Genomic DNA, 12,103 nt, shown 5'->3' with positions numbered 1-12,103 from the left:
ACATGCATATTTCTCACATATTAAATAATACAAAACTCATGAAATGACATAATTATATAACTGCATAGTGGTATTTAATCACAATAGTTCTTCTACAATGCCATAAAGAGTCATGTTAGTACTAATAGTGTGAAATAGAGAATGTCTTTTGTAGATCCATCACTTGATATTGCGAAAGGAGTATAACGAGGCAATAGTCATGATATTTGATTCTAGGCAATTCATGAATGTTGGATGGGTTGTTTGCATGGAAAATTCTTTCTTTCCTAATTATAAGGATCAATTAGTTCTTTGCCAAATGATAAGAGATGTTTAAGATTATTGGACTTGTCGAGAGACGCTCTGTTTCGAATTAGTTGTAATTGAATGACCTTTTATAGCATTGCTGAAGAGTTAGTGATTCAATGCCCACTAGGGAATTACATAGTTAAGTTTTTCCATGAGTTTACTATCTATTTAATATGTAAGAAATATGTATTTTTTAAGTTACCACAAATGTTACTTATTATGATATTTAGTGTACTTCATATTTTACTTTGTCATGGATACTTTTGTATTGTTCAACTATCTTTTGAATAACCCAAATGTACTTATTTTCATGGAAAAGGAACTTGGACATCTGGGTTGTTTAAAAGAAAGTTGAATAATACATGAGTATCCATGACAAAGTATAATAGCGAGGTCATCTAGATATTAAAAGATAGACCTTTAGTAAATGAGATTGAAGTTACCATGTTGGATTCTAAGCCAAGAAATGGTGTCATTTGTAGGTCTATATATCACTTGATATTAATAGTGGCTTAGAATGAGATGCTATTTTAAATGTTCGATTATAGGCCATTGGTCAAACTTGGAATGACAATTTGAATGGGAACTCTCTTGTTTAATAACGTGGATAGTTAGTTCTTCACCAAATGATAAGGGATGTTTAACACTTTGTAGACTTGTCCATACATGTTATCTTTTGCACTAGTTGTACTAGAACTTAAAGCCTGGTGTTAGAATAATAATTTATTTAATGACCACTATGCAATTATAATTAGGTTGTTTCCATGAGTTTGTTATCTATTTATTTATATAGTATATTTATAAAATGTTATTATATTATTGTTTAAAATTTTCAAAATGCAAATGATATTATACTAAAGTACATTTTATTATTTATAAAATGTTATTTGTTTTTATAAATATAGTTATGAAAAAGACAAGTCTTTTTCTTTTGAAAATATAATACAAAAGCATGGATTAAATTTTTATTCTTTTGTAATACGCTTTCATACAAAAGACAAGTAGATATTTGTTTTATAAGCGAATTACTTTTGATAATTATTTTATTAAAATATATATTAAAATTTAAACATTTAAAACTAACTTCTAAACAATTTTGTTTAAACTCCTATGTCTTATCTAGTTATGATAACAATTTATCACAATGAATGAATGAGGCTTAAGTGGAAGAGCTAATGATGTCTCCTATTGTGGAAAATTATTTAAATAAAAAGTTTAAATATATTTTTAGTCATTGCAATTTTACATTTTTTTTATTTTGTCCTTGCAAAATTGCTTATTTGTTTTGAGTTCTTGAAAATTACGTTTATTTTATTTTTAGTCCTTAAAACACTTTAGATAACACTTTTGATATTGAAAAAGTGCTATCTAAAACCCTATAAAGGCCAAAAGCAAAATAAACATGATTTGCAATGATTAAAAATTAAAATAAGTATCGCTGGTATAGACTATAAAGGAGAAGGAAAGGAATAGATGAAAAACCTTCCATGAGAGGAAAAGTACTGGCTGGAGAAAGCCTTAGAACTAAATTCTATGGCATGGACTAGTTAAAAAATACCTTGAGGGAAACTCACTAAAGCAAGGGCCCCCGATTGTTAGAACTCCTTGGACCATGTTCAGGCTTATCGGATTAGGCAGCTGGAAAGGCTGAGATGATAGGCTTTGATTCATCCGTTTTAGGCCTTGTACGAGAGGGCTATGGGCCAGTTTCCCTCATAAAGAAATGTGGACTAACAGATGTAATATCATAGGCATAGGAGATTTCACCTTACCTTCTCCAACATATACCATTTCAAATGATAGGGGAATGATTCAAGGCGGGCCAAGCAGCAAGAGAAGGGCTATGGTGCTAGGCTAGACCCGTAAAAAAGCTCGATCTAATACCCTTCAGGCTAAAGGAAAGCAATTAGCCAAGCTAATTGAACAAGTTTTTAGAGTACTTACATTTCTGGTTTCTCATGGACATAGGTACTGGACGGATTGGCCCACTTAGAATATAAAGAAGAGGAAGACGCCAAGAGACAGAAAAGGGTAGAGACCAACCACCGAAACAAGGGACTAAGAGCTATGGGTCATCCCAGGAACTAAACTCCCGAAGACCTCATCCATAAATAAGTCTTTGATTCCTTCCAGACGGGTAAAAAGACATACCAACTACCAACCTACCTTTAGGGAATAATATGTGGGACGCGACCCTACTCCAGGGATACTAGACCTTTCAGTTGGGAGTCTTTTAGCACTCAATGCTGTCTGGCTCGTACCGATGTCATGAGTGTCTTATTTATGAAAGACAGAAGTGTGACAAGAAGTGCTGTAATGGTACGGGTTACAAACAGAACAGACATGCGCCAACTGAGGGGAATAACTAGTCAAGGTGCGACACACGCCAAAGATGGCGGCAAAAGACCTGTATTATTACCCGAAACAAACAACAAACAAAACATTATGAAGCGTATTGGTCTATCAGCTGTTCCCGAAGTTCTATCTAAAATAGAACAGAACTACGATGTATTTACTATAACTGATAAATTTCGTAATCTGTCTTTGAAAGATAGCAGTGCTAGTTCAAGTAATCATAGTTTTCTTTCTACTCTGACTCCTACTGCATCTCTTTTAGAAAGATTTAAGATTCGTACTAATCCATCGGCGTTTACTCGTAATGTTATTGAAATGACTAAAGCACCATTTTTTGATATAAAGAACCCTATTATTAATTTAACCGAAAAGGCAAACAATTATATGATGTCGATTGGCTTTCGCTTTATGCCAGGACAAGGGGAATTCTTAATAAAAGATCTCCGAGCTCCTGATACCTTAGTGGGTTTAAGAAAGTTAAAAGATAGCCTAGGCTTATCGTTAACAAAAGGTAGTCTTAACAGCAATCCATTACTTAAGTTAAAGGGTATTTCTGACTCTGTTTCTAATAGTATGGAGTCGCTGGCATCTCGTGTCTTGGTTGAAGTAATTACATTTAATGAGGGGTATTATGGTCGATTCTTAATCCTGGTCCAAATGGGTATTGGTTGTACTGTATGGTATGGCTTCGTACCTGGCGATGGTATCAATATGCCAATTGAAGGATTAAATACCCTATTTAGTCCTATTGAGAATTATGATACTATCTTTACTAATCCTGATGCTCATGTTATACCGGGCTTTAATAAAATGACTTTAATTGAGGGCGTAAATAATCCAGCAGCATCGCTGTCACAGGCATTTGCTCAAGATAGGCCCTTCATGGATATGGATATTGAAATACCGGATTCTAATAAATCTATTATTATCGGTGTTAGCTTAGGACTAGCAGTTGCCATCTTATTTACATTTGGGATTAACCCATGCTGCGGAGAAGTTATAGTATGAAGATAAATATTATGATGAACAACCAATTGTTATATATTTCTTATTCTTTGTATCGGAACAACTCGAGGAATGCTATGCTTTTAAATGTGCCTATTTCCTATCATCCTCTTATCTATTTATTTAGGAGAAAGTATTCTACAGACAATAATTTACAATTACAGCTATCTAAGGATATACGTTATGTACATGATTACCTTAAAGCAGAGAATCTAATACCTAGTATTACACCTTTCCAATTGTCTATCATTCTACAAAAAATTGAAAACAGTTCTTACAAGGTTGGCCCGCTAGAGTACTTTACTTGTTTAGATGAAGATATGAATAAGCTTTTAAAAGATATATTACCTGATTATCCGGATATTCATATACATGTAAATAAAAGAAATCCAGAACGTATATTTATAATAAAGGCGTCCAATATTATGGATCAAATAGTATTAATGGGCCTGTCTGCTACTTTGCATCGTCTTATTTATGGTTCCTTGCCCCAAAATGGAATTCGACTAATGGATAGATTTCCTGCTTTTCTCCAGAGTCTTGAAGATATGAATAATGTTGATATGATGTATAAGGTTGATATGTCCGCATCAACATCAGTGATTACTAAAGCACTGGTTTTAAAAGCCGTTAAGCCTTTTGTTGGCGATAATGATTATGTATTTAGACTAGTAAGTTCTTTACTTGAGCTACCTATCTATACAAAGGATGGGGATAAAGTTTTAGTAGGGTCTGATGATATTCCTCCTCCTCTTGGAGAGGTTTCCAGATTGCTATTCAACTTTGTATTAATGGACTTATTTGATCGGGAGTTTGTCAAATGTTTTCCAGAAATAAGATTTAGACGATTTTCCCATGAGGTCTTCGTAGCAACTGCTGATATTTATGATGTCTTTTTCTCTGAAAAGAGTTGTTATGCTTTATTGGGGAAGATAGGTTTGAGAGGCGAAATCTATTCTATTTCGCGAGGGGGAGGGTACCTTACCTGTAGGTGTAACATTGAAAAGATATTATTTATTAATAATAGCAGTAAGGTCGTAATCAGTGACCCTTTCCCCATCTGGTATTAAAGCACATATGTACTTGGTGATTTCGTATGTCAAAATAGTCAGCATACGACCCTTATTGATAGGCTCTTCCCTCTGTTGTCACAAATCATTTGACTCAGCCGGGGGAGTGAACGAGATTCTGCTTCAAGTTACTAGAGTCAATTATCATAAACCAGCTCTTACAAAGCTTATGACTGCAAGAAAATCAATTGAGACCTTCACAAAGATGTTGGGAAATTCCCTAACAAAAGACCTTATTGAATTGATGCATTCAAACGCTAAAGAATGAAAGCAAGCAAGAGATAAAGATCTAGTTAGACTTGCCAGGTAAAACCTAAAAATTGCTGGAGAATCCTTGCTAATCCTCAATCCTCATCCAATCCAACTCAAGCACCAGCAAAGGGAAGAACTTCTAACTCGCTGGCAGGAAGAAGAGATTGCAACTTGAATTGCAACTCCCACTGGGTGCACCGCCACTAAGACTAGCTCCCCTAGAAGAAGATATCTATCTATTATCATTAGCCAGCCTTGAAGCAGGAAGTGTTTTACCTTTTCGCAAGCACTAAGTAAGCAAGCTACCTTAATGAAGTTCAGAAATTCCTTCTTTTTCCTTCTGTACTTTACTAAAAGTCTGGTTATATGATTGAGTACGAGATGTTCGAATAGTTCCGATTCAAAAGAAAGCAGTAATCAATGAATTCTGCACTTCCCGCCATAGGGAGAGGATTGGAACGGCTCAATCCGTTGCTTGTTCGCGCAGTAGTTTGATTGCTGGGGGTATGAATTCTTTCGAGTAGTCTAGTGACAGCAACAAATCATACTATAGGCGACCTTTTTCTATTTCCTCCTCACTCCTGGGCCTTTATCTAATGTTGTATATATATCTTTTATCCACAACCATTATCAGGGGGGCTTTTTATCCCGCGGCATCGTATCTGGATCCAATAGATCTCCATTGATATTATCTTCAGCCCTTTTAGCATTATTTTGCTCTAATGTATTATTATCTTCGGTATTATTTCCTTCTTCTACTCTCCGCTGGGCTATTATACCTCTTTCCTGTTCCAGCTTCTGTAATTTCTGAGAAAGAGCCGAATTCTCTTTTTCTAAAAGAGCTGTTTTCCTTTTAAAACTTTCTAATAGTTTTGTTCCAATGTAATTTAGAGATGACAAGTCATTGATATCAAGTGGATCTGTACTTACATATTTACCTTTTTCATTAAAGAAAGGTATTCTCTTGGAGTTACTGAGAGTTCTAAGAGTGGTTGTACTCTCTTTCTTTTTAACCGAGAGTTCTTTCCAATCGGGTCGAAATTGATAAGTTACCTTCTTTATCAGACTTCGGGAAGGGTCGGCGTACTGTTCTTTATACCATTCTGGAGTTATAACATTTCTACCCGGTCCCTTGTACTTATAGACCTTCTTATTGCCATCTGACTCTTCTGTGGTATAGCTATAGCATTTAGGTGCTAAAAAGAATCCCTCCAAGATCTTATCTTCTAATTTAAATTTACCTAATACAGAAGAGGAAACATCTTCCTCCGGAAGTGGATTACCAAGGACAATAGAGTCGGTGTCTGTATATAAGCAGTCTTCTCTTGAAATATACTTGTACATATAGATCCTTGAGCCGGCAGTGATCGCTGCGGCTAGTTGTACCGCGGAGTTCTTCGGGGGGTCCCAATAAGAAGGCCCCTTACCCGGATTGGTTAGATAAGATACCATGTATAGATCCTCTCTAAGAAAGACATCGTCTATAAACTCAGGGCGTCTAAATATACGGTCACGTTTAGATTTATTGCACATCTCGGTTTTTGTGCTTTGAGGATTGATGCCAAATCTACCATATAATGAGTTCATTAGTAATTTATATACAAAAGATAGGGCGTTATTTCCCTTCTTTTTAGCATTGGATCTGCTTTCAAAGAGAGAATTAATGTAGTCCTTGAATGGACTTTCCATCTCCTCGAAGAGGTATCCACAAATTGGTATTATAGTGTAGCCTATGTCTCTAGCATACTTGAGCTCCTCACTATAGTAAACCCCAACAAAGGTGCCTGTAGGAAAGATAAGAGTGCCATCCTTATTATCCCCATAGGGAAGAAATGGTTTATTTATACTTTTTGGGCATTCTACATATGCTTCAATGAACCCAAACATGTTATCTAATGTCATATATTCTAAATCAGAATGCCAGACTGGTGTACCCCCAGGCATTGAGAATTCCTTGATAACAAAAGGATAGAGAGAGTTAACGTCATAATAGTATAAATTAGTACCGTATGGTAAGTATGCGTCGGTATGCCCACCGTAATATCCATGCCGAATAAATGTATCCTCATTCTGATTAGGGATGTGGATACGATGCTTATTGTAATCGTAATATTTTTCACGAAATAGACTTAGAGCCAGTGAGGCTATTGTAAGCTTATTTACTATGTCTGCCTGGTAAGCCTTATAATATATGTCCTGGAAGGACTGCATAATTCCCCCTAGCAGAAGAATATCCTGCTCCATATACTCTAACAAACTCTCTTTCATAATACTAAGACTTTCAAGTCTTACATCCTCATAGGAAATAGATCCTTTAGAACCCAACTCAGGGCATAGATTCTTAGCAAGGTCATCTAGTTTGCCGGGGAGTAGATGTAAGGAGTCTCGGAACGTAAATAATAGCCTTTTTTTAGAATAGACAGCTACCTCGTAGAGTCTATTGTCTCTCATAAGGGGGGTGACCGTGTAATTAGGATGATATAATGCAAGGTGCTTAAGTAGAAAAATGCCATCGAATCGACCTAAATTATGAAAGTAGATTGTTTTAGCAGACCTATTTTGTCGAGTAATAGCCGCGACCCTAAAGATAAATGATTTGAGCATTTGGCAGCTCCTTTCTTCAAAGGTTGGGAAGATTCTTGAAGAGTAATCTTCGCTGAAGTAAGTATCGATCCTTTCACGCCTACTAACGGGAATCCCCGGATTAACAACCATGACACCGACCGCATAGGGTACATGTTGACTATTTTTGTTAATTATGGTCTCAGTATCGGCCACCAAGAACGGCCTCAGGGATATATTGCCCGATTTCCTTGGAACGGTTATATTCTTAGGGTACTTTCGAGAAGTAGAACTAAGACTTTTAACAGGTAAATTACTGATATCGATTTCTCCAGAAGATGGCTTAATGCATTCAGAGAGAGCCTCCTCTAGCAACTCCTCTTTTAAAGGTTGAAGAGGGCCGGGGATATTTTCTTCAAAATGTGCTCGAATAGCTATTCTAACAACCCCAAAACCGTCATAAATCTCTATTAATTTAAATATACTACTAAACACACTAGCATATATCTCTGACTTAGAAATAGGACTACCATCATCAAACGTTAAGGGAATAGACTGTTTATTTAGTGGTTTAGCGATATCACCTACTTCTCTATTTTTAAAATAGAATATGATATTAGCTTTCGCGTACCCTAATAAGACAGGATAAACATAGCTTACTAAGAGAGACATCACACTATGGCTGAGGAGGGCTGTATCCTGGACCGATACAGGTTCTCTATACTCCAAAGACGGAATTAGTAACTTAGGGTGCGGGAATATTAATGTCTTACTAGAATTGGACTGAATCCGGTTCAATAAGATACATGTTGAAGTTGATCTAGTACGACTGTATGTCGTGTACGGAACATTATGCCTTACCCCATGGGTTTTAAATAACATTTTAATAACGTATACAATTTTCCCCAATCAGGGCATCTCTAAACCTATTCCATTTAAACAAATGATCATCAAATTTCTTATTAGATCCGCAGACCGCATTACAATAGAGTTGATATCTTTGTTTCAACTTATTGTTTATTTTTTTTAAACCAGCTGCATTCGTGACATCTTCTGGAGAAATGAGTCCAATTTTTAAGAACTCATCTAAAATAGGCTCTGGTATGATCCTTTCATCAAAAGACTTCAAATTGTAGCCTTTTACATTATTATAGAGGCCCTTCGCTATAGCCGGCTCCATAATATTTTTATAAATAAAGCGGTTAATGATTTTAAGAGGGGGCCCCATTTCCTTTATGACATGTAGATAGATTTTAGATATATATTTACAATAATGTATATTTGTTATGAAGTTGTCGTGCACTGTGTACAGAGGTATATTATATGAGTTCGCATAGAAGGCAATAGACATAGCAATTTGCGCGTCCTTTTGATGAATGAAGTTAACGAATGTGGATACCCCACTTTTCCTCTTATCCCGCTCTTTTGAGGGAAACGAGAGTGTGACATTATGGGCCTTTTTCAAGTAAGAGTTGAAGACTCTAACTGAGTGTTTTTCCATCTTTTTATAATCCTGGGATGTGCTAAAATATTCTGTGCTGTACAAGACTGGTTGATCTAGGTAAGAGCATACCCGACCTACCAGGCTGATCAGCTGGATAAACGAATACATAAAACTGTATTTTTCTTGCCAAAATTTGAAGCATAGAACCGACAGTATAGTACATTCTTTTGGCAAGAGATCTTGGCAAAGACTCACTATAAGATCCTTAGTTGTGCTATTAGCTGTTTTACCATATATAATTGGCATATATATTTGCTTAACTATACTCCTAGTTAGGACCCTATCCAAAATTGCGCATAGCTCAGGATTCTCCTCACTAAGAGAGTCTTTGATGAATGAAATTAATTCAATTCTCATGTGAGAATAGATGTCAAATATCTCACCGCTGCCGGTATCAAAAAGATTTGTTAGTTTCGCAAAATTCTTATCCAGGAGGAAATAAGCCATCAGTTGATATGCGCTAGCGCTAGCATCCTGAGTTACAGGAACACAATTATACAGATCAACGAAAGACATTAAATCCGATGATGATAATAGGTAAATATTAGATAAATATTGGAATGGCCGTTTAGCCATCCGTGATTCTATCACTAAAGTCTTTAAATACGTTTTAAAGTTCTCTTTACACTCTAGATTAGGTAATGGTAATAATTTATTATTTATATCATTTAGAGCATCCTCCTCATATTTATATGATTGATAGAGGAATGCAGTTGCGGTTAGATACATATTTAGATAATTATTAATTTCAGGGGAAGAATATTCTATATTATCTTTACAATCTATTAATAGTAGACTTCGGGCTAAATCCCGCTCGTGGAAGTGAAAGATGCCGCTGCGATAGATTCGACCTCTGAAGTCAATAAATGCTGGAAAATATAAAGAATATCCAGAGTAGGCCTTTGCCAGATCTAAAATCGTACACTCATAACGTGCCCGCTGCATATTCTTTATTAATAGAGCGTACACATCACTAAATTTGCATATTGTTTGAATATCCTTATTCTTTTCAAAATGACTTCTAAGTTTCCTGGAGGCATGGGCTAGTATTACCTTTGAAAGAAATTCAGGCATCAAGTAGCCACATTCTTCTAATAATTCCCTATTTTCTAATATAAAATTAAGGAAATTACTATTTATTTTAAAGGATTGACGCTGTAAGCTACTGATGCTAGTACAAAACTTATTTTGCTTATTATGACTTTCTTGATACTTATTTTCACCGAAATAGATGAAGAAATTCTTCGCATCGGGAGAACTCATACTCCGTTGAGTGCTGTAGATTTGGCCCGTAGGGTTGCTTAAATAACCACCATATATATCAGATATATGTAACAACTTACGTTTCTGTTCAGGTTTGTGGGGCTCCCAATCTTTAGGTGGAAATACCATAGGTAGGTTTAACTTTATAGGAAGTAATGCGGGGTTAAACAAGCATTCGGCATATACTAAAGAGCTCCTATAGTAATTATGGCCCTTTTTGACAACATTTTTGACAACAGTCTTTGGACCACTATCATCAGAGAAATTTAATAAATCAACATTATATGTTACTAAGCGCAATAGACCACGACTCACTAAAAATTCAACTAATGCTGTACCAAAGGGATAAGCTCTAGTTTTAGATGCTTTAGTACCTTTATCAACAGCATCCATACTTAGATTACATACCCTACTATTATAATACAATGTTGACGATGAGGCATAATCCCTTACATTGCGTTCTATACGATCAACCAAACTAGCAAGACTGACAATATTTTCCAGATTAAACAGATGGCCTAGGGTGTGAACCAGTAGGCACTCAATGGAGTGCTCGCCTAACTCTACCAACAACGACTTATCACTTTCAGATAGTACACATCTTAGATTTTTATTCTCCTCGTCGGATAGCTCTGAGCCGCTGGTTTCTAGACTATCACCACTTCGACTTTCTGCATAAATGGTCATTCTGCCGGGATATTCTTTATCCATAAGATACTTTCCACGAAGGAATTCCTTAGCACTTGGCAAGTTGTTTTTAGTTAACATTACCATAATGTTAGGACTAGTTTTATAAATACTATCTTCAGAGAAGTTCAAAGTCAGATCCTCAATTTCTCTCTGAAGCGATTCTAATGTTTGTGCATCATTATTTTCATATCTATAACAGTCCAGAAGAGAAAAGACGCTATTTTTATATGTCTTAACAAACTCTGATTTAGGGACTTTTATTTTTCGTGTTTCAGGATCAACGCATTCATCCGGACTGTGGACCACATCATTATTATCATACATTAGTGTTTCTTCGTAAATATCCTTTAAAGCACCTTCCCAGAAACTTTCTATTTTAGCACGATTCTCGCTTTTATTTTCCGGCATATCCAATGTATTTGCAAAGTGAGAAATCCAGTTAGAAGTAGATTGAAATCGAACCGGAAGTAAAAATAATTTATGCTTCTCCAGCATACATTTAAATTGACGAGTCGTCAACATTGTTTTGTTTGTTGTTTGTTTCGGGTAATAATACAGGTCTTTTGCCGCCATCTTTGGCGTGTGTCGCACCTTGACTAGTTATTCCCCTCAGTTGGCGCATGTCTGTTCTGTTTGTAACCCGTACCATTACTGCACTTCTTGTCACACTTCTGTCTTTCATAAATAAGACACTCATGACATCGGTACGAGCCAGACAGCATTGAGTGCTAAAAGACTCCCAACTGAAAGGTCTAGTATCCCTAGAGTAGGGTCGCGTCCCACATATTATTCCCTAAAGGTAGGTTGGTAGTTGGTATGTCTTTTTTCAACCATTTCCCCAGCTTGAATCTCGTTCAATCCATAAACACGTGCAATCCCATCTCCAACGGAGACCACTCGACCGATCTCATCCACTTGAAAATTAGTGTAAAAGTTGGTAATTCTACTTTCTAATAGAGTTGTTAGTTCCGCAGCTCTTACAGAGAATTCCATAATTTATCTATTTTGACCGGGGGAATGCCGCAAACAAGGTTTTTGGCTCGCAATAAAGCTAGCATCCTGATCGAGCAAGACGTAGTCCTATCTATCCACCTCTCCAGACACAATATCTTGA

At 36.1% G+C, this 12,103-nt stretch overlaps 2 protein-coding genes across 2 annotated transcripts; both read right to left on the bottom strand.

The window, feature by feature from the left end:
* Positions 1 to 5,600: 5,600 nt before the first annotated feature.
* On the bottom strand, positions 5,601 to 8,204 carry LOC114404764 (DNA polymerase-like). The gene has a single exon (XM_028367581.1). The coding sequence runs from the start codon at positions 8,202 to 8,204 to the stop codon at positions 5,601 to 5,603; it is 2,604 nt and encodes an 867-aa protein (XP_028223382.1).
* A 211-nt stretch (positions 8,205 to 8,415) lies between these two features.
* On the bottom strand, positions 8,416 to 11,750 carry LOC114404763 (probable DNA-directed RNA polymerase). Its single transcript, XM_028367580.1, has one exon. It carries the CDS (start codon positions 11,560 to 11,562, stop codon positions 8,416 to 8,418), a length of 3,147 nt encoding a protein of 1,048 aa, XP_028223381.1. The 5' UTR covers positions 11,563 to 11,750.
* Positions 11,751 to 12,103: the final 353 nt, after the last annotated feature.

Source organism: Glycine soja, unplaced genomic scaffold (assembly GCF_004193775.1).
Source record: "Glycine soja cultivar W05 unplaced genomic scaffold, ASM419377v2 tig00106303_1_pilon, whole genome shotgun sequence".
NCBI lineage: Eukaryota > Viridiplantae > Streptophyta > Magnoliopsida > Fabales > Fabaceae > Glycine > Glycine soja.
This window is presented reverse-complemented; position numbering and strand designations above follow the sequence as displayed.